The sequence below is a fragment of the Hypanus sabinus genome, chromosome 6 (genome assembly GCF_030144855.1).
Source record: "Hypanus sabinus isolate sHypSab1 chromosome 6, sHypSab1.hap1, whole genome shotgun sequence".
NCBI classification, from domain to species: domain Eukaryota; kingdom Metazoa; phylum Chordata; class Chondrichthyes; order Myliobatiformes; family Dasyatidae; genus Hypanus; species Hypanus sabinus.
Genome location: NC_082711.1, coordinates 4,445,831 through 4,468,741, shown reverse-complemented (window position 1 = coordinate 4,468,741; position 22,911 = coordinate 4,445,831). Strand labels below are relative to the sequence as shown.

General features: G+C 50.6%; 1 protein-coding gene across 3 annotated transcripts in view; it reads right to left on the bottom strand.

Moving 5' to 3' along the window:
• tonsl (tonsoku-like, DNA repair protein) overlaps positions 1 to 22,911 on the bottom strand; it is a 125,000-nt gene that overhangs the window by 14,947 nt on the left and 87,142 nt on the right. For 2 of the 3 annotated variants that reach the window (XM_059971557.1, XM_059971559.1), the window contains 6 exons: positions 21,991 to 22,877; positions 19,931 to 20,037; positions 11,037 to 11,193; positions 9,482 to 9,560; positions 5,442 to 5,749; positions 36 to 207 (listed from right to left, as the gene is read on the bottom strand). In XM_059971557.1, the coding sequence (XP_059827540.1) occupies positions 36 to 207; positions 5,442 to 5,749; positions 9,482 to 9,560; positions 11,037 to 11,193; positions 19,931 to 20,037; positions 21,991 to 22,877 (1,710 nt within the window). The remainder of the gene's footprint in view (positions 1 to 35; positions 208 to 5,441; positions 5,750 to 9,481; positions 9,561 to 11,036; positions 11,194 to 19,930; positions 20,038 to 21,990; positions 22,878 to 22,911) is intronic. The other variant, XM_059971558.1, reaches the window with a different exon arrangement.

Sequence of the window (22,911 nt, the reverse complement as noted above, 5' to 3'; positions counted from 1 at the left end):
CTGTTTAACAAACACAGACACAATGTGGTCCTTACCCTTTAGGGCCTCCGCCAGCTGCAGTCGATGGTGCTGCAGGAAGCGGGTGGTGAGACCGCAGCCCTGGAGTCTGAGTGTGCTGAGGACGGGGCAGGCGGCGATCAGTGAAGCCAGCGGCTGGGAGCTGCCTTCACCCAGGGGGTTGAGGCTCAGGTCCAACTCCTGCAGATTCTGGAACACAGAGAGACCTTCCAGTATCAGCACTACAATTCTCTGGATCATGGCCAGACCCCAGGCAGTGTCAGTACTGACGAAGGGTTAAACCGAGGGAGGTATGGTGCTCAGGGAGGGACGCTGTGAGCAGACAGTGGTGTGTGAGCTCTCACCAAAAGCAGATTTATTTATTCCGAGTGGCCTACCCGTGGGTGGGTGACCAAGAGGATTGTGTGCGGAGGTGGGTGAAACCAAAGTGGCTTGGGCCCATCTTTCAGAGTTCAAGGGGGTGATGAGATGCCCAAACTGGCATGGTACAGGGGGCCAGCCTGGCCACACACCAGGAGCAGTCTGTGGGTGTTGTTGATGAGCCTGGGGGAGTGGGGCCTCGCTGTAGCACTGGTCCTGAAGCTGGGGCCATGCCGATGGTGGGACCACTCGACGAGGCTGTGCACACGGGAATGGGACTGTGAGGATGAGATGACCTGAGATGCAGTGACGGGGTCGAGGAGGACTCCAGAAGCGGAAATGGCGGTCCCTGGCAGCGAGACTCAGACTGTTACCACGGAGGAGATTCAGGAGCTCTGAGCAGACTCTCAGTGCAGACAGCCTTATGCCTGACTAGCCGCTGTCTGATGGGCAGACCTGTCTGGGATGTCCACACCATCCTTAAAAAGGAGAGGGAATTGGAAGTTGGGAGGGAGCAATGCCATTTCAGGGAGTCAGGGATGCATGGGCACAGGGTAAGGAGGTCAGCTCCCACAGCCAGACATTGGCAAGAAGACGTAGCACAATCATGAAGGTCACAGTAACGAGTATTAATACCAATGGCGGCAGGGAGTCTTTCCACAAGTTCCAGCATCTGTTGGTCCTTGGGGAATGTCTATTCCAGGTGGGCTTCCTGCCGGAAACCCATAGCATTCCAGGAAACTAACCCACCTGGCTCCTGGATTGACGAGGAAAGGTTTACATGATGCACCTCAGCTCCAATTCAAATGGAGTGGTGACATTGTTGATCCCAAACTTACCGTTGGAGACACTGAAAGTCAACGAGCTCTGGCCGGGCCGCCTACTCCATCTCACGAAGCACATGGATGGTCTACCGTTACACTTCGTTAGAGTGCACGCGCCGAGCCCCGCCCGATGCAGGCGCGCTTGTTTTATTGGAGAGCTGTGGTGTCCTTGGGGATGATTTCAACTGGACCCTCAGGGAGATTGCTCCGGTCCTCAGAGCAGTCGAGCATCAGTGCAGCTGTTGAGGGAGCTGGTTGGATCTTTTGATTGGGTTGACATCTGGTGGAGCCTCCATTCCGATTCCTGTGCTTTCTCCAAGGGGAGGAAGAGGTTCACAACTCAACAGGCCTTTTCCAGGACACGTCTCCTGTCTGTGAGCAGCCTCCATGCAGTCAGTACCATTCTCAGACCACTGCTTGGTGTGGACGGAGCTTAACCCACTGTCCATGTGGGCGCTGTCCGCGTACTGCATTTCAACAACCAGTTGCTGGAGGACGGCCAAATCCAGGCCATGTTCTATCTGCTCTGGGAATCCAAAAGGAGAAAGCAGAGGGGTTTCCCCTCCTTGAGGCTTTGGTGGGATCTGGGCAATGCTTACACCAGACTCTTTGGCAAAGAATATGCACAAGGGTTGATCAAGAAGTGGATGTCATATATCAAGTTGCTCACGAAAGAGCTACTTGATCTGGAATCTTGGCTGACACCAACCACGAAGGATCTGCTCCTTCAGCAGAAATACTAGAGGAAAAGGAAATGCCGAGGGACCTGCAGCTCTAGGTGCTTTTGTGAAGTCAAGGATCCAGCTGTTACAAGATCTGGACTGTACTTTACCTTCCTTTAACTCTCTGGAAAAGCAGAGGGCTCTGTGCTGGCAATTTGTGGAGCTCCTGGTAGAGGATAGGTCCTCTTCATGGATCTAGTGAGGTTTGTGAAAGAAGTTGCTCATTTATGTAACTCTGCTCTCGCTGAAGCCTTTAAGTGAGGAGGCGTAGGGAGCATTGCTGGAGGAACTGAGGCTGTCCAGTGGCTGGACTCTCCCCTATCACTGGAGGAATTGACCAGTGGCCTCAACCAGCTGCGGGGAGCGAGGTCCCCGGGGTTGGACGGGTTGACTGTAGAATTCTACTGGGCCTTTGGGACATGCTGCATGCTGACCATGCCAGGTCCTGGGTGAAAGCTTGGTGAGAGGTGGGATGCACCTCTCTGGACACGGAGTGGTTATGGTCCTGCTGCTGAAGAAGAGGGATCTTCACCACTGAGGAACTGGCACCCAGTGTCTCTCCTGTGCACCAAATATAAGATCTTTGCCAGTTGCCTGGGTTCCGTGCTGTCCCAAATGATCCACCCAAACCAGACTACACGATCCCAGGCCAGTCCATTCAGGATAATATCCATCTCGTCCATGATCTGAACCATCTGCCCCATGAGGCTGGCCTGTCAGCTGCCTCCCCCTCGATCAGGAGAAAGCGTCTGACAGGGTGGATCATGACTACCTCCCCAGGACTGCGTGCGTCAGACTCGGACCACAGTTTGTTACCCATGTCTGTCTGTTGTAAACTGCTGCGGAGTGCCTGATGTTGGGGCAACAGTACTCTCTTTGCCAGAAGCAGCTGACAGGTTTGGTTCTGTGTGAGCCGGAGATGAAGGTTGTCCTCTCGGCCGATGCCAACGATCACTGACTGCTGACCTACAGGGGATCGAGGCTCTCACTGGGACTTCACAGCCACATCCTCTGCCAGGGTCAAACGGAGGAAGTGCTCTGGATCAGTGGGAGATGGACTCCCCACCAGAGGAGCCAAGACCACTTGCGTGGAGCACCACACACCTCCTCGTTCTGGGGGTCTACAGAAGCTCCAGTGTGGAGACCGAGCTGGCAGACTGGTGAACTTGGAGGTGCAAGCATCTGAAAATTCAAAACCCAAAGGTACGAAGGGATATGGGAATTCTCATGCAGGATTGTAAGTCAAGTCAGTGGCAAGTCATTTTAAAATGACGAGAATACAAAAGCAAGGATGTAATGCTGAGGCTTTAGAAGGCATTGGTCAGATCGCACTTGGAATATGGAGAGCAGTTTTGGGCCCGTTATCCTCCCTGCCAGAGGAGCCAAGACAATGAGTCCCATCACCCTTCCTACCTCTGGGGCTCAGTGTGCTTGCCTGGGTCTCATCTCCCCTCCCACCCCCGAGGATCAGTGTCCTCCCCTGGGTCCCATCTCCCCTCCCACCCCCGAGGATCAGTGTCCTCCCCTGGGTCCCATCTCCCCTCCTACCCCCGAGGATCAGTGTCCTCCCCTGGGTCCCATCTCCCCTCCTGCCCCCGAGGATCAGTGTCCTCCCCTGGGTCCCATCTCCCCTCCTACCCCCGAGGATCAGTGTCCTCCCCCGGGTCCCATCTCCCCTCCTACCCCCAAGGTTCCGTGTCCTCCCCTGGGTCCCATCTCCCCTCCTACCCCCGAGGGTCAGTGTCCTCCCCTGGGTCCCATCTCCCCTCCTACCCCCGAGGATCAGTGTCCTCCCCCGGGTCCCATCTCCCCTCCTACCCCCGAGGTTCAATGTCCTCCCCTGGGTCCCATCTCCCCTCCTACCCCCGAGGATCAGTGTCCTCCCCTGGGTCCCATCTCCCCTCCCACCCCCGAGGATCAGTGTCCTCCCCTGGGTCCCATCTCCCCTCCTGCCCCCGAGGATCAGTGTCCTCCCCTGGGTCCCATCTCCCCTCCTACCCCCGAGGATCAGTGTCCTCCCCTGGGTCCCATCTCCCCTCCTACCCCCGAGGTTCAAGGTCCTCCCCTGAGTCCCATCTCCCCTCCTACCCCCGAGGATCAGTGTCCTCCCCTGGGTCCCATCTCCCCTCCTGCCCCTGAGGTTCCGTGTCCTCCCCTGGGTCCCATCTCCCCTCCCCCCTCCTACCCCCGAGTTTCAGTGTCCTCCCCGGGGTCTCATCTCCCCTCCTACCCCCGAGGTTCAATGTCCTCCCCTGGGTCCCATCTCCCCTCCTAACCCCGAGATTCAGTGTCCGCCCCTGGGTCCCATCGGCCCTCCTACCCCCGAGGATCAGTGTCCTCCCCTGGGTCCCATCTCCCCTCCTACCCCAGAGGATCTGTGACCTCCCCTGGGTCCCATCTCCCCTCCCCCCTCCTACCCCCGAGTTTCAGTGTCCTCCCTGGGTCCCATCTCCCCTCCTACCCCCGAGGATCAGTGTCCTCCCCTGGGTCCCATCTCCCCTCCTACCCCCGAGGATCAGTGTCCTCCCCTGGGTCCCATCTCCCCTCCTACCCCCGAGGTTCAATGTCCTCCCCTGGGTCCCATCTCCCCCCCCACACCCGAGGTTCAATGTCCTCCCCTGGGTCCCATCTCCCCTCCTACCCCCGAGGTTCAATGTCCTCCCCTGGGTCCCATCTCCCCCCCCCACCCCCGAGGTTCAATGTCCTCCCCTGGGTCCCATCTCCCCTCCTACCCCCGAGGTTCAATGTCCTCCCCTGGGTCCCATCTCCCCTCCTACACCCGAGGATCAGTGTCCTCCCCTGGGTCCCATCTCCCCTCCTACACCCGAGGATCAGTGTCCTCCCCTGGGTCCCATCTCCCCTCCTACCCCCGAGGTTCAGTGTCCTCCCCTGGGTCCCATCTGCCCTCCTACCCCCGAGGATCAGTGTCCTCCCCTGGGTCCCATCTCCCCTCCTACTCCCGAGGATCAGTGTCCTCCCCTGGGTCCCATCTCCCCTCCTACCCCCGAGGTTCAGTGTCCTCCCCTGGGTCCTATCGCCCCTCCTACTCCCGAGGATCAGTGTCCTCCCCTGGGTCCCATTCCCCCCCCTCCTACCCCCGAGGATCAGTGTCCTCCCCTGGGTCCCATCTCCCCTCCTACCCCCGAGGATCAGTGTCCTCCCCTGGGTCCCATCTCCCCTCCTACCCCCGAGGATCAGTGTCCTCCCCGGGTCCCATCTCCCCTCCTACCCCCGAGGATCAGTGTCCTCCCCTGGGTCCCATCTCCCCTCCTACCCCCGAGGATCAGTGTCCTCCCCTGGGTCCCATCTCCCCTCCTACCCCCGAGGATCAGTGTCCTCCCCTGGGTCCCATCTCCCCTCCTACCCCCGAGGATCAGTGTCCTCCCCTGGGTCCCATCTCCCCTCCTACCCCCGAGGATCAGTGTCCTCCCCTGGGTCCCATCTCCCCTCCTACCCCCGAGGATCAGTGTCCTTCCCGGGACGATGTGGTGGCGGTGAGGACCCAGTAGCCCCTCACCTGGAAGACTGGTTCACCAGGGCGCTGAGCTCCCTCGCTGAGCTTCCTCAGCCCCAGGGCTGTGATCTGATTGGAGGAGACGTCAAGCAGGGTGAGGTTGGGCATGGTGACCAGGCTGCCCAGCAGCTCCTCCGCAGCGGAGTCGGTGAGACGGTTGCCGGAGAGCCGGAGATGGCGGGTGGCAGTGTGTTGCCGGAGGGCGCGCAAGACGGGCGTCAGGCGCTTGGGGCCCAGCGACAGGCCACATAGACGGAAAGAGCTGCTGTTCCCCTGCGTCTCGCACGCCTGCAGCACCAGGCCGTCCTCACCTGCAGGGAGACAGCAAGGTCAACAACAATAGGTGCAGGAGGCCATTCAGCCCTTCTAGCCAGCACCACCACTCACTGTGATCATGGCTGATCATACACAATCAGTACCCCGTTCCTGTCCTCTCCCCATATCCCTTGACTCCGCTATCTTTAAGAGCTCTATCTAACTCTTTCTTGAAAGCATCCAGAGAATTGGCCTCCACTGCCTTCTGTGGCAGAGATCCAGAACACTGAGTGAACAAGTTTTTCCTCAACTCCATTCTAAATGGCCTACTCCTTATTCTTAAACCGTGGCCTCTGGTTCTGGACTCTCCCAACATCGGGAACATGTTTACTGCCTCTAGCATGTCCATCCCTTAATAATCTTATATGTTTCGATCAGATCCCCTCTCATCCTTCTAATTCCAGTGTATACAAGCCCAATCGCTCCAATCTTTCAACATATGACAGTCCCCTCATCCCGGGAATTAAAAATAGACAACAGGAGCAGAGGTTGATAGCAGAAAGAAGAGAAACAAAAAGAAGTTGGTGCTGCTGTGTACTCGTTTGATACCCATACATAAGAAATATTCCATCAAACAGTTGACCAATCAGATGGCCCCTGTTGAAATAATACACCAGAGTTGTTTCCAGGGTCAAACATATAGTGACCATTAGGGACACACTAAGCAATTATATATACATATAGTGACCATTAGGGACACACTAAGCAATTATATATACATATAGTGACCATTAGGGACACACTGAGCAATTATATATACATATAGTGACCATTAGGGACACACTGAGCAATTATATGTACATATAGTGACCATTAAGGACACACTGAGCAATTACCAGGTTGATAAGGATGTTAAGAGGTGTGTTGGCCTTCATTAGAAACATAGAAAACCTACAGCACAATAAAGGCCCTTTGGCCCATAAAACTGTGCCGAACATGTCTTTACCTTAGAACTACCTAGGCTTACCCATAGCCCTCTGTTTTTCTATTAGTCAGAGCTGCAAGGTAATGCTGCAGTTTTATAAAAAAAGAAGTCTAGATTAGACCACACTTGGAGTATAGTGTTCGGTTCCGGTTGCCTCATTATGGGAAGCGTGTGAACCTTCAGAGAGAGTGCAGAGGAGATTTACCACGACACTGCCTGGATTAGAGAGCATACGCTGAGTGAGCTTGAGCTCTTCTCTTTGACAGCAAAGGAGGATGAGAGAGGATAAGAGGCACAGACCGAGTGGACAGCCAGAGGCATTTTTCCCCAGGAAGGAAATGCCTAATGTGAAGGGACATAATTTTAAGATTTTAAGGTGTTTTGGAGGAAGGTATGGGGGATGTCAGATTACAACAGGAAATAGAAAAGGCGAGTCAAAAGGGCAACGACAGTCATGGGAGACGTTAACATGCAGGTCAATTGGGAAAATTAGGTTGAAAAAGGATCTCAAGATAGTGAGTTTGTTCCTATTAGATAGGTTTTTAGAGCAGTTTGCTGTGGAGCCAACTAAGGGGGGAGGGTCAGCTATACTGGATTGGGTGTTATGTAATAAACCGGAGATGATTACGGAGCCTGAGGTAAAAGAACCCTTAGGAGGCAGAGACAACAGTATGATTGAGTTCAACTTGAAATTTGATGGGGAGAAAGCAAAGTCTGATATAGCAGTATACAGTGGAGTTAAGGAAATTACAGTGGTATGAGAGAGGTGATGGCCAAAGTAAACTGGAAGGAGATGCTGACAGAAATGACATCAGAGCAGCAATGGCTTGAGTTTCTGGGGAAAAAATGAGGAGGTTGCAGGATAGGTGTATTTCAAAAACAAAGAAATGCTCAAATAGCAAAATAGTGCAACCATGGCTGACAAGGGAAGTCAAAGCTGATGTAAAAGCAAAGGAGAGGGCATACAACAAAGCAAAAATTATCAGGAAGATAGAGGATTGGGAAGCTTTTAAAAACCTGGGTCTGTACTCACTGGAATTTAGAAGGATGAGGGGAGGATTTCAGTGAAACCTTCGAATATTGAAAGGCCTAGACAGAGCAGATGTGGAAAGGATGTTTCCCCATGGTGGGGCAGACAAGAGGGCACTATTTAAAACAGAAATATGGAAAAAATTTTTAGCCAGAGGGTGGTGAATGTGTGGAATGTATTACCAGATGCAGCTGTGGAGGCCAGGTCTTTGGGTGTATTTAAGGCAGAGATTGACAGGTTCTTGACTGGACATGGCATCAAGGGTTACAGGGAGAAGGCTGGGAAGTGGGGCTGAGAAGGGGAAAAAGGATCAGCCATGATTGAATGGTGGAGCAGACTTGATGGGCCAAATGGCCTAATTCTACTCCTATGTCTTATTTTTTTAATACAAAGAGTGGTGGGTGCATGGGACACGCTGCCAGGGGTGATGCTAGAGGCAGATACATTAGGGACAGTTAAGACTCTTAGATAGGCACATGGATGATAAAAAAATCTGGAGGGTTATGTGGGAGGAAGGTGTAAAATTAATCATGAAGCATGTTAAAATTTCAGAACATCCCGACTTAAAAGGTCAAGCATTGTTCTATGTTCTACAATATGTTAAGTTATATCGGATTGATGTAGATGTTAGGGGAGATGTGGAGATGTTCCCACCTGTGGGAAAGTCTCAAATGAGGGAACAGAATTATAAGATTAAAGGATGAAATTATTTAAAACAGGCATGTGAGGGAACTTCTCGGCGAGTCTCTGGAATTCTCTGTACAAAAGCTTGTCTAAACTGAATCATAAGGGGAGCGACTTGAGGTGGAAAGAAATATTTTATACAAAAATATATGTTCAGTAGCCACTTTATTATGTACAGGAGTGGGAGCCAGTGTGTCTTCTGCCACTGTAGCCCATCACCTTCAAGGTTCGAGGTGCTGTGTGTTCAGAGATGCTCTTCTGCACACCACTGAGTCACTGTCACCTTCCTGTCAGCTTGAACCAGCCGGCCATTCTCCTCTAACCTCTCTCATTAACAAGGTATTTTTGGCCACAGAACTATGGCGCACGAGATGTTTTTGCTTTCTCACACCATTGTCTGGAAACTCTAGACACTGCTGTGTGTGAAAATCCCAGGAGATCAATAGTTTTTGAGATACTCAAACGACCCTGTCTGGCACCAACAATCATTCCACATTCAGAGTCACTTAGATCATATTTCTTTGCTATTCTGTTACTTGGTCTGACAACAACAGACCCTTTTGACCATGTCTGCATGTTCTTATGCATTGAGTTGCTGCCAGTGATTGGCTGATTAGATATTTGCATTAATGAGCAAACTAATAAAGAGGCCTCTGATGACAGTGTGGGACCAGAGAGGATTGGAGTTCATGACTGAGGCTGAAACTCCTGCTCTGACCTGGGAGGGGAGTAGTGACAGGCCTGCAGAGGGGCAATGCAGTGATCAGAGAGAACTGCGGGGTCGGAGGAGGTCCGAATCAGAAACAGGTTTAATATCACTGAGCTATGTTGTTTACAGCAGCAGTACAGAGCAATACGTAAAATAAAGTGCTATACAATTACAAGCATATATATTAATTAAGAGTGGAGATAATATATGTACTGCTTGCTCTCCACATCGTACTGCTCTAGCTTGCATATCAACTTCGACAGCTAGGGTGCAACGGCCCTGGTCAACCCTGACCACTGCAATTTATAGTGTTGTTTCACATGTTGCAGTTTGAAGATGGGTAAATAGTAAAAAACCATCCTGCTGAGGTCTCCACTTACCCAATCCCAGGCTCTGGCACGCTTTCTTGTATCTGTCAGCGAGAGGTGGCATGTCCCAGGACACCACGTTCGCCAGCACCTGGAAACCAATCAACACGTACAGATGTTCAGCTTTTCACTGAGCACTAACAGACTTCTATCCCTGTGCTGACCGTAGCACCGTAGAATGCTGTGGCAATTGCCACGTGCAGGGACACAGGGAGTTGCAGACAGTGGACTAATACATCACAGGCATGTCCCTCTCACCGTCAATAGTAGCAACAGCAGGTTCTGCCTCAAGTATGAAATGTCTATCAAAAATCCCACCATCTGGGCCATGCCATCTTCTCACAGCTACAATTGGGCAGGAAGTACAGAAGCTGGGACAGTATAGAGGGAGCTTCACTCTGTGTCTGACCCCGGGAGTGTGTGATGGGACAGTGTGGTGGGAGTTTCACTCTGTGTCTGACCCCGGGAGTGTGTGATGGGACGGTGTGGAGGGAGCTTCACTCTGTGTCTGACCCCGGGAGTGTGTGATGGGACGGTGTGGAGGGAGCTTCACTCTGTGTCTGACCCCGGGAGTGTGTGATGGGACGGTGTGGAGGGAGCTTCACTCTGTGTCTGACCCCGGGAGTGTGTGATGGGACAGTGTGGAGGGAGATTCACCCTGTGTCTGACCCAGGGAGTGTGTGATGGAATGGTGTGGAGGGAGTTTCACTCTGTGTCTGACCCCAGGAGTGAGGGATGGGACAGTGTGGAGGGAGCTTCACTGTGTCTGACCGCAGGAGTGTGTGATGGGACGGTGTGGAGGGAGTTTCACTATGTGTCTGACCCCGGGAGTGTGTGATGGGACGGTGTGGAGGGAGTTTCACTCTGTGTCTGACCCCGGGAGTGTGTGATGGGATGGTGTGGAGGGAGTTTCACTCTGTGTCTGACCCCGGGAGTGAGGGATGGGACAATGTGGAGGGAGTTTCACTCTGTGTCTGACCCCGTGAGTGTGTGATGGGGTGGTGTGGAGGGAGCTTCACTCTGTGTCTGACCCCGGGAGTGTGCGATGGGACGGTGTGGAGGGAGTTTCACTCTGTGTCTGACCCCGGGAGTGTGTGATGGGACGGTGTGGAGGGAGCTTCACTCTGTGTCTGACCCCGGGAGTGTGCGATGGGACGGTGTGGAGGGAGCTTCACTCTGTGTCTGACCCCGGGAGTGTGCGATGGGACGGTGTGGAGGGAGCTTCACTCTGTGTCTGACCCCGGGAGTGTGTGATGGGACGGTGTGGAGGGAGCTTCACTCTGTGTCTGACCCCGGGAGTGTGTGATGGGACGGTGTGGAGGGAGTTTCACTCTGTGTCTGACCCCGGGAGTGTGTGATGGGGCAGTGTGGAGGGAGTTTCACTCTGTGTCTGACCCCGGGAGTGTGTGATGGGACAATGTGGAGGGAGTTTCACTATGTGTCTGACCCCGGGAGTGTGTGATGGGACGGTGTAGAAGGTGGTTCACCCTGTTTGACCCTGGGAGTGAGGAATGGGACAGTGTGGAGGGAGATTCATTCACTTTGTTGAGACAAGACTGGACCATACCTCCTCATTGCTCTGCAGAACATGGATGACGGGATCCTGCAGGTCGAGCAGTGCCCCTTCCTTCTGCAGGGTGAGCTTGGGCAGCAGTCCACAGGCCTGGTAGTAGCGCTGGGAGGCCTGGTCTGCCAGCCACGACACCGTGTGTTCCTCAGTGCTGCTGCACAGGAGAGAGGGAGGCAGGTTACACTCTTGCCCACAGGGTCTGACTGCAAGTTCTACACTTTCCACAGGGCAGCGACTCTTACTCTGCCTTCTGAATGTGATCCGCTGCTCCCCCCGCTCCCCCAGCTCAGCTTATGTGACAGAGCTCCGTGCCACTGACCGACCACCAGGCTGAAAGAGCATCTCCCCAGTTATCGGGAGAGGCCAAGCAGGCTGGGACTTTATCTTTTGAAGTGCAGGATACTGAGGGGTGACCTCATAGAGATGTGTGGAATTAACGACGCAAGCTTCTTTGTTATAGTTGGTGGGGGAGGGGAGGGGTAATGGGGATAAGCACCCACTACCTATTAAATGTGTGCATCTCAAATAGCCTCAGTCAACCAAGTCTAGCACCTGGCCTTCTCGTGTGGTTTACCGATTATGGCCAGCAGAATCTGGGGAAGGCAAAGGCAGGTTACTGGCATCTTAAAACCAGTTGTGTCAGGCATAAGGGGCTTATCAACCATAGCTGCCAGCGCATCGAGGAGGAGGAAACTATGATCTCAGACCTACGCAGCCTTGTGGCTATACCCACTCGTGGGTAAACCCTGAGGGAAAACTCTGGAGCTGGCGACCCTAAGGCAGTCCTATGTTGAGTTCAACACTGACTGGCAACTCCGGTCACGCCTCTGGTTCCGAACTCTATCGGCGTCTGCAGTTCCTTCAGAGTCATCAGTTGTGTGGAGAGGGGAGCCTGTGACACGGCCTGCTCTCCACATCGCACTGCCCTGGCTCATGTACCACCTGGGCAGCAAGGGTGCAATCCATGGTTGGCCCTGACCGATGGAGGGCCACTGTGGGGCACGGACAGGGCGAACATAGTCTTTTCACCCAGAGCTGGGGTATCAAGAACTAGAAGGCACAGGTTTAAGGTGAAAGGGAAGAGATTTAATAGTAATAAACGTCACTCCACTCTTCAAGAAGGGAGAGAGGCAGAAGAAAGGACATTATAGGTCAGTGGTTGGGAACATGTTGGAGCCAATTGACAAAGACGTGGTTATGGGGGGTACTTGGAGGCACATGATAAAATAGGCCACAGTCAGCATGGTTTCCTCAAGGGAAAATCTTGCCTGACCAATCTGTTGGAATTCTTTGAGATATTCAAAGGAGGTTAGAGAAAGGAGATTCAGTTGATGTTGTGCACTTGGATTTTCAGAAGGCCTTTGACAAGGTGAACATATGAACTTAAGAAATAGGAGCAGGAGTGGGCCACCTGGTCCCACCATTCAATAAGATCATGGCTGATCTGAGCACTGGACTCATCTCCACCTACCTGCCTTTTCCACATGACCTTTAATTCCCCTACCATGTAAAAATCTATCCAACCTTGTCTTAAATTTATCTACCAAGGAAGCCTCTACTGCTTCATTGGGCAGAGAATTCTACAGATTCACCACTCTCTGGGAAAAGCAGTTCCTCCTCTTCTCCATCCTAAATCTAGTCCCCTGAATCTTGAGGCTATGTCCCCTAGTTCTAGTTTCACCTATAAGTGGAAACAACTTTCCTGTCTCTATCTTAACTATCACTTTCATAATTTTATGGTTCTATAAAATCTCCTCCCATTCTTCTGAATTCCAGCGAATACAGTCCCGGGTAACTCAATCTCTCCTCATAGTCTAACCCCCTCATTTCTGGAATCAACCTGGTGAACCTCCTCTGCCCCATCTCCAAAGCCAGTATATCTTTCCTCAAGTAAGAAGACCAGAACTGCACGCAGTGCTCCAGGTGTAGCCTCACCAGTACCCTGTACAGTTGCAGCACAAACTCCCTGCTCTTAATTTCAATTCCGTATGGCAACGAAGGCCAACATCCCATTGGTCTTCTTGATAGCCTGCTGTACCTATACACCAATCTTTTGTGATTCATGCACAAGCATTCCAGACGACTGGTAGTGACCATAATATGATAAGTTTTTATCTGCAACTTGAGAAGGATAAGAGCAGATCGGAGATCGGAGTTGAACAAAGGAGACTATGGAGCCATGAGGGAGGAGCTGGCCAAAGTTAACTGGACGGATCTCCAGCAGAAAAGACAGTGGAACAGCAATGGCAGGTATTCTTGGGAATAATGCATAAGGTGCAAAATCAGTTCATCCCCTGGAGAAGGAAGGATTCAAAGGGGGGAAAGGGGCCACAGTGGTTGACAAAGGAAGTCAGAGATTGCATAGCATTAAAAAGAAGGAAATATGACAGAGCTAGGGTGAGTGGGAGGACAGATGATTGGGAAATTTTTAAGGAACAACAGAACTTAACTAAAAAGGCAATACCGGGAGAAAAAAAATGAGGTACGAACACAAGCTAGCCAGGAATATAAAGGAGGATAGCAAAAGCTTTTTTTTTTAGGTATGTGAAGAGAAAGAAGATAGTTAAGAACAATGTTGGGCCCTTGAAGAATGAATTGGGTGAAATTATTATGGGAAACAGTGAAATGGCAGAAGAATTTAATAAGTACTTTAGATCTGTCTTCACTAGGGAAGACACAAGCAATCTCCCAGATGTATGGATGGGCCAAGTTCATAGGCTAACAGAGGAAATGAAACAGATTGACATTCGGAAGGAAACGGTGATGAGAAGACTGATGGGACTGAAGGCTGACAAATCCCCAGGTCCAGATGGTCTGCACCCTAGAATGCTAAAGGAGGTGACTCTGGAAATTGCGGATGCATTGGTAATCATTTTCCAATGTTCCTTAGATTCAGGATCAGTTCCTGAGGATTGGAGAATGGCTAATGTTATCCCACTTTTTAAGAAAGGAGGGAGGGAGAAAACAGAGAACTATCGTCCTGTCAGCCTAACATCAGTAGTGGGGAAGATGCTAGAGTCCATTATTAAAGATGAAATAGGGGCATATCTAGATAGCAGTGATAGGATTGGGCCGAGCCAGCATGGATTTACCAAGGGCAAATCATGCTTGACTAATCTATTGGAGTTTTCGAGGATGTAACCAGGAAGTTAGACGAGGGAGGCCCAGTGGATGTAGTGTACCTCGATTTTCAGAAGGCATTTGATAAGGTCCCACATAGGAGATTGGTGGGTAAAATCAGAGCTCATGGCATTAGGGGGAAGATATTGACATGGATAGAAAACTGGTTGGCAGATAGAAAGCAAAGAGTAACGGTGAATGGGTGTTTCTCAGAATGGCAGGTGGTGACTAGTGGGGTGCCACAGGGCTCGGTATTGGGACCACAGCTGTTTACGATTTACATCAATAACTTAGATGAAGGCATTGAGAATAACATCAGCAAGTTTGCTAATGATACTAAGCTGGGTGGCAGTGTGACATGTGATGAGGATGTTAGGAGAATTCAGGGTGACTTGGATAGGCTGGGTGAGTGGGCAGATACTTGGCAGATGACGTTTAATGTGAATAAGTGTGAGCTTATCCATTTTGGGAGTAAGAACAGGAAGGCAGATTATTATCTGAATGGTGTAGTTAGGTAAGGGAGAAATACAAAGAGATCTCGGAGTCCTTGTTCATCAGTCACTGAAGGTGAATGAGCAAGTGCAGCAGGCAGTGAAGAAGGCTAATGGAATGTTGGCCTTTATTACAAACGGAATTGAGTACAAGAGCAAGGAAATCCTTTTGCATTTGTACAGGGCCCTGGTGAGACCACACCTGGAGTATTGTGTACAGTTTTGGTCTCCAGGGTTAAGGAAGGACATCCTGGCTGTAGGGGAAATGCAGCATAGATTCACGAGGTTAATTCCTGGGATGTCCAGACTGTCTTATGCAGAGAGGTTAGAGAAACTGGGCTTGTACATGCTGGAATTAAGGAGATTGAGAGGGGGTCTGATTGCAACATATAAGATTATTAAGGGATTGGACAAGACAGAGGCAGGAAATATGTTCCAGCTGCTGGGAGAGTCCAGTACCAGAGGGCATGGTTTGAGAATACGGGGTAGGTCATTTAGGACAGAGTTAAGGAAAAACTTCTTCTCCCAGAGAGTTGTGGGGGTCTGGAATGCACTGCCTCAGAAGGTAGTGGAGGCCAATTCTCTGGATGCTTTCAAGCAGGAGCTAGATAGGTCTCTTATGGATAGGGGAATCAAGGGATATGGGGACAAGGCAGGAACCGGGTATTGATAGTAGACGATCAGCCATGATCTCAGAATGGTGGTGCAGGCTCGAAGGGCCGAATGGTCTACTTCTGCAGCTATTGTCTATTCCCAAGTCCTTCTGCACAGCAGCATGCTGCAATCCTTTACCATTTAAATGATAACCACGTTTTCCATTTTCCTTCCAAAGTAGATGACCTCACATTTACCAATATTACACTCCATCTGCCAGACCCTAGCACTCACTTAACCTATCTATATCTCTCTCTGCAGACTCCATATCTTCTGCACAAATTGTTTTTCCACTCAATTCAGTATTATCAGCAAACTTAAATACACTACACTTGGTCCCCTCTTCCAGATTGTTAATGTATATCGTGAACAATTGCGGACCCAGCATCGACCCCTGCGGAATGCCGCTTACCACTGATTGCCAACTGGAGTAATACCCAAGTATCCCAAATCTCTGCTTTCTTTTAGTTACCCAATTCTCTATCTATGCTAATACATCACCCCCAACTCTATGCATCCTAATCTTATGGACAAGTCTTTTATGCGGCACCTTATTGAACTCCTTCTGGAAATCCAAGTACTGTAAATAACATCCATCTGTTCCCCTCTATCCACTGGGCTCATTAGATCCTCAAAGAACTCCAGTGAGTTTGTCAAACAAGACCTGCCTTTGCTGAATCCATCCTGCATCTGCCTGATGGATCCATGTCTTTCCAGATGCCTCTCTATTTGTTCTTTAATGAAAGCTTCAACTAACTGGCCTATAGTTACAAACAAAAGAAAATCTGCAGATGCTGGAAGTCCGAGCAACACACAAAATGCTGGGGGAACTCAGCAGGCCTGGTAGCATCTATGAAAAAAAAAGTACAGTCAACATTTCAGGCCTATAGTTACCTGCTTTTTGCCTACATCCATTTTTAAACAGCGACGTGACATTTGCCTTCTTCCATTGCCCAGGATCTGCCCCGAGTCCTGAAAATGTTAGTAAATTATCTCTAAAGCCTCTACTTTAACCTCTGACATTTCTTTCAGTACTCTGGGATGCATTCCATCAGGACCAGGGGATCTGTCTATCCCTAGACCCACAAGTTTGCTCAGCACTACCTCTCTAGTGATAGCTATTGTATCGAGGTCCTCACCTCTCATTGCATCCATAACATCTCTCTTCGGCATGTTAGTCGTGCCCCCATCATGAAGATCAACACAAAATAGTCATTCAAAGCCTCTGCCATTTCCTCATTACCCAATATCAATTCCCATTTCTCGTCTTCCAAGGGACCTACACCCTCTTTAGCCACCCTTTTCTGCTTTATATAATTAGAAAAACTTTTTCTATCTGTTTTTATATTTTGTGCTAGCTCATTTTCATAATCTATCTTCCCTTTCTTTATTACTCACTTAGTGGTTCTTTGCTGCTTTTTAAAGTTTTCCTAATCTTCCAGTTTCTCATTACTCTCGGTGACTTTGTACACACGAGCTTTTAGTTTGATGCCTTCTTTTATTTCCTTAGTTATCCAAGGCTGGCTCTCCCCACCCCTACCATGCTTGCTTTTAACTGGAATATACTTTTGTTGAGCACCGTGAAAAATCTGTTTGAAAGTATTCTACCATTCCTCAACTGTCCCACCATATAGTCTCTGTTCACATTCTACACTAGCCAAATCCTCCCTTATCCCATTGCAGTCTCCATTGTTTAGGCATAATACACTGGTTTTAGGTTGAACTACTGCACCCTCCAGTATGAGGAATTCAATCATACTGCAATCACTCTTTCCAAGAGGATCCCTAACTACAACATCACTAATTTTACCTCTCTCATTATACAGACCAGATCCAAGACAGTACGTTCCCTTGTAGGTTCAGTAACATGATGTTCAAGAAAGCCATCACATATGCATTCTATGGAGTCTTCCTCAGGACTGCCTTGCCTAACTTGATTCACCCAATCTATGTGCAAGTTAAAGCCCACACAATAACTGCTGTCCCTCAGATATTTGTTGATTTATTCCCTGTGCCATTAAATGTAATTAAATGGCCTGTAGACACCTCCCATTAGTGATTCTTTTGCTTTGCTATTCCTAATGTCTACCTAGACAGATTCAACATTTTGCTCCTTAGATCCTATATTGTCTCTCTCTTCACATGAGGCTGCTTTACGAGCTACAAACCTATGGTATTACAGGAAAGTTTCTAGCATGGATAAAGCAGTGGCTCATTGACAGGAGGGAAAGAGTGGGAATAGAGGGAGCCCTTTCTGTCTGGCTGCTGGGGACGAGTGGTGTTCCACAGGGTCTGTGTGGAGACAATTCTTTTTATGTTCATGTCAATGATTTAGATGTTAGAATTGATGGCCTTGCAGCAAAGTTTGCAGATGATGTGAAGGTAGGTGGAAGGGAAGGTAGTTTTGAGGAAATAGGGAGGTTACAGAAGGACAGGTTAGGAGAATGGGCAAAGAAGTGGCAGGTGGAATACAGTGTCAGGAATGTATGGTCATGCACTTTGGTAGAAATGAAAGGGTTGACTATTTTCTAAATGGAGAGAAAAGACAAAAATAGGGATTTTTGGGAGTCTTTGTGCAGGATTCCCCAAAGGTTAATGTGCAGGTGGAGTCTTTGGTCTTACGGAATCTGCCAGAATGGAGAGTTGACCATGGGAGAAAGCGAAGGAGGAGAGGTAAGAGGGAGTTGATAGCAGGTGAGAAGAGTAAGAGACTGGAGTGGGGAACAGAAGATGGAAGGGGATGGGGGAGATTTAACAAGAACCTGGAGAGGCAGCTTTAAATAAAAACACAAAGGGTGGTCAGTATGTGGAAAGAGCTGCCAGAGAAATGGTTCAATAACAACTTTGAAAATGTAGTTGAACAGGTACATGGAAGGAAAGGTTTTGAAGGATTTGGATCAAATGCAGGTAAATGGGACTAATTTGCATGGGGCATCTTGGATGGCATGGAGAAGTTGGGCCAAAGGGACTATTTCTGTGCTGACAGTGCTGAACCCACTGCCTTTATGCAAACTGACCTAGAGATGGTTTGCAACCTGTTTTGGCTTGTTTGCAGTTTTAGAATGCAGCATTAGGAGCAGTGACCTGCCCAACATATTCACCAGGAGACAGCTGATCTTCCATCTCAGCTCTATCTCCCAGCATTCACAATCCCCCCCTGGGAGCGAGATACCCATCCTCTCCAATCCCCTTGGGGATGAGTTCCCCATTCACCCGCTCCCCAATCCCCCAGGACGGAGCTCCCAACTCACCCCTGGGTTGAGCCCACTAGGGAAAGGCAATTTTGGATTCAGTGTTGTGCAATGAATCAGATTTGATTAGGGAGCTTAAGATAAAGGAACCCTTAGGAGGCAGTAATCATAATATAATAGAACTCAGCCTACAATTTGAGAAGGAGATGCAAAAGTCCCACTCTCCTTCCCAATCCTCATTGCCTCCCTCCCTGCCCCTTTTCCCGGGAGATCGCTCCAAGCTGCAGACTGTTAATTGACAGCAAGACTGTCCAGTTTGAGTGACTATAAGACTAAGACATAGAATTAGCCCATCGAGTCCACTCTGCCATTCCATCATGGCTGATTTATCATCCGTCTCAACCCCATTCTCCCATCTTCTCCAGTAACCTTTGACACCCTGACTGATCAAGAACCGATCGATCTCTGCTTTAAATGTGCTCAACAGCCATCTAATGGCAATGAGTTTCACAGATTCACTGTACTCTGGCTAAAGAAATTCCTCCTCATCTCGTTTTAAATGTACGCCCCTCTATTCTGTGCCCTCTGATCCTAGAACCATAGAACATTACAGCACTGAAACAGGCCTTTTGGCCCTTCTTGGCTGTGCCGAACCATTTTTCTGTCTGGTCCCACTGACCTGCACCTGGTCCATATCCCTCCATACACCTCTCATCCATGTACCTGTCCAAGTTTTTCATAAATGTTAAAAGTGAGCCCGCATTCACCACTTCATCTGGCAGCTCATTCCACACTCCCACCACTCTCTGTGTGAAGAAGCCCCCGTAATGTTCCCTTTAAACTTTTCCCCCTTCATCCTTAACCCATGACCTCTGATTTTTTTCTCCCCTAGCCTCAGTGGAAAAAGCCTGCTTGCATTCGTTCTATCTACGCCCATTATAATTTTATATACCTCTATCAAATCTCCCCTCATTCTTCCACACTCCAGGGAATAAAGTCTTTCTCTGTAACTCAGTTTCTCAAGACTCCCCCCACGATAGGAAACATCCTCTTCACATTCATTCTATTTAGATGTTTCGATAGTCCTCATGAAGGGACTTGTTCTGAAACGTTGATTGTTTACTCTTTACCACAGATGCAGCCTGGCCTGCTGAGTTCCTCCAGCATTTTGTGCTAGATTTCCAGCATCGGTAGATTTTCTTGTCTTTGCGATCCTCTCAATATTGAACAGAGATACCCCTCATTCTTCTAAACTCTAGGAAATACACGCCCAGCGCCATCAAACGGACATTTGTCAACCCTTTCATCCCTGGAGTTACTCACGAACCCCCCCGGATTCTCGCTGCTCAGACAAGAGGCACCAAAACTGCAAGTGTGGTCAGCATTCCCTTCTTGCTCTTGCATGCCAGATCCTCTCAGTGACCCACCGACATACCTGTGTGGCACAGGGATCAGGAACGTACACTCTTGAACCTTGACCCTGACCCTGATGGACGGAACCACTGTCGTGTTCACAGACTGCGTCATCGGCGGCACTGAACTCTAGGGCGAGACCAAGATCGATGGTGAGTGACCACTCACTGAATTAACAGGGCACATTAGACTTGGTAACTAGACTCTGTCACGGACGGTCCTGAGGAGGTTGCAAAAGGAGGGGCGAGCAGCCCCATTCCATCAGAACCCACAGATACAGAAACACTAACAGAAGCTCACAAGACCTCATCCCTGGGTGAGGAAGGATCTTCGATCGGCCACATCTTGAAAGACTGGTGAGCTCTGGCGAGCTGCTGTTGGCAGCCTATGCCCCAGTACCCATGATAAACTTGAGAAAACGACTTTTAACTACTCAGTAAACAGGGAAGATTGAACAGTTAGTGACTGGAACAACACACACAAAATGGTGGAATGCAGCAGGCCAGGTAGCATCTACAAGGAGAAGCACTGTTGACGTTTTGGGCCGAGACCCTTTGTCAGGACTAACTGAAAGGAGAGATACTAAGAGATTTGAAAGTAGTGGGGGGAGGGGGAAAATGATAGGAGAAGACCGGAGGGGTTGGGGTGAAGCTAAGAGCTGGAAAGGTGATTGGCGAAAGTGATACAGAGCTGGAGAAGGGAAAGGATTGTGGGAAAAAAAAACCAAACAACTCAATATGTCAGGGATGATGCCCTCACCCCATCTGCCTGCCACCCCACTCGGGATAGGGTTCCCCTTGTCCTTACCTACCACCCCACCAGCCTCCAGGTCCAACGTATAATTCCCCATAACTTCCGCCACCTCCAATGGGATCCCACTACCAAACACATCTTTCTGCTTTCCGCAGGGATCGCTCCCTACACGACTTTCTTGTCCACTCGTCCCCCCCCAATCCCTTCCCACCGATCTTCCTCCTGGCACTTATCCTTGTAAGCAGAACAAGTGCTATACCTGCCCTTACACTTCCTCCCTCACCACCATTCAGGGCCCCAGACAGTCCTTCCAGGTGAGGCGACATTTCACCTGTGAGTCGGCTGGTGTGGTATACTGCGTCCGGTGCTCCCGGTGTGGCCTTTCATATATTGGTGAGACCCGACGCAGACTGGGAGACCGTTTCGCTGTATACCTATGCTCTGTCCGCCAGAGAAAGCAGGATCTCCCAGTGGCCACACATTTTAATTCCACGTCCCATTCCCATTCTGATATGTCTATCCACAGCCTCCTCTACTGTCAAGATGAATCCACACTCAGGTTGGAGGAACAACACCTTATATACCAGCTGGGTAGCCTCCAACCTGATGGCATGAACATTGGCTTCTCTAATTTCCGTTACTGCCCCTCCTCCCCTTCTTACCCCATCCCTGATATGTTTAGTTGTTTGTTTTTTTTCTCTTCCTCTGCCCATCACCCTGCCTGTTCTCCATCTCCCTCTGGTGCTTTCCCCCCTCCCCCTTTCTTTCTCCCTAGGCCTCCTGTCCCATGATCCTTTCCCTTCTCCAGCTCTGTATCACTTTCACCAATCACGTTTCCGGCTCTCAGCTTCACCCCACCCCCTCCAGTCTTCTCCTATCATTTCGCATTTCCCCCTCCCCCCACTACTTTCAAATCTCCTAGTATCTTTCCTTTCAGTTAGTCCTGACGAAGGGTCTCGGCCCAAAACGTTGACAGCGCTTCTCCCTATAGATGCTGCCTGACCTGCTGCGTTCCACCAGCATTTTGTGTGTTGTTGTTTGAATTTCCAGCATCTGCAGATTTCCTCGAGTTAGTGACTGGAGATTGAATTACTAGGACAGATCATTGTCACAGAGCAACACACCCAAAATGCTGGAGGAAGTCAGCAGGTCAGGCAGCATCAATGGAAATGAATAGATAGTTGATGTTTGATGACCCTTCTTCAAGGCAGTGATGGCGGAGAGTTGACCTTGTTTTGAGCCATAGGGTGGAGGGATAGGCGTACGGAGAAAGGGAGGGGTGGACAGAGGGAGGGTGGTGTGGTGAGGATAAAGAGAGCACTGTGTTACCGTGGAGTTGTAAGGGGCTGCTACTGGAGTGCTGAGCTCAGGGATGCGTTCGGCAGACGTGCTGGCGGTCCTCCCTGTCCTCCCGACCACTGTCCTTTCCACCATCTGGGTCATCCGCACCTGCCGCCGCCTCTTCCTCTGCGGGGCAGGACCGCCACGGGATCCGGGGCCCGCAGGCGCCGACTTGGCAGGGGAACCGCTGACGAGCTCATCCTCGCTGGCTGAGTCCAACTCTGCCGGGCTGACGTCTGGGGACGCCCCCCCATGTTCCCGCAGCCTCTTCCTCCGCCGGCGGTCACCCAGATCGTCCTCCAGCCAGTCATCGCCCGGGTACTCTGCATCGGGGACCAGCGCCGGTCTGGCTGGCGGGTTGGTGGATATCTGAGGGGGGTCCACTACGGCCTGGGACAGCGTGCGGGACTTGGCACTGCCCAGCCCCCGCATCGCTGCCTGGTAGGTGGAAGCCGCAGGGCTGGGGTCGCCTGATACCCTCCCCAGCTCGGGGCCAGACGCACCATGACCACCGGCAACTCCAAGGTCACACAGAGATGTGGGAACCGCTGCTCTCTGTGGCTTCCTCACTAGGTGGATCCGATCCATAGGGACCTCCTCCTCCCCCTCCCCTTCTGGTGGCGCCGGAGAGCCCACCTCCCTACTGTCCGAGTGTCCCATTCTGCTCTGGGAGGATAGCTGGGTGCTGCATCCAGTGTGAAGTCGGGATTCCTGGGCTCCCCTGTGCCGGTACCCCTGGGTGCTGCGGCTTTGGGTCAGGGTTACCCTCCCTGCCCTCCGTCCGTCAGTGTCCTGTGAGGCAGGCAACGGGTTTTTCTGAGAACTCTCTGAGTCAAACAGGTCGCTCTCTCCGAAACACTGGCCAAGCTGGGGACCTGCATGTGAGCACAACACCAGGTTAGACCTCAC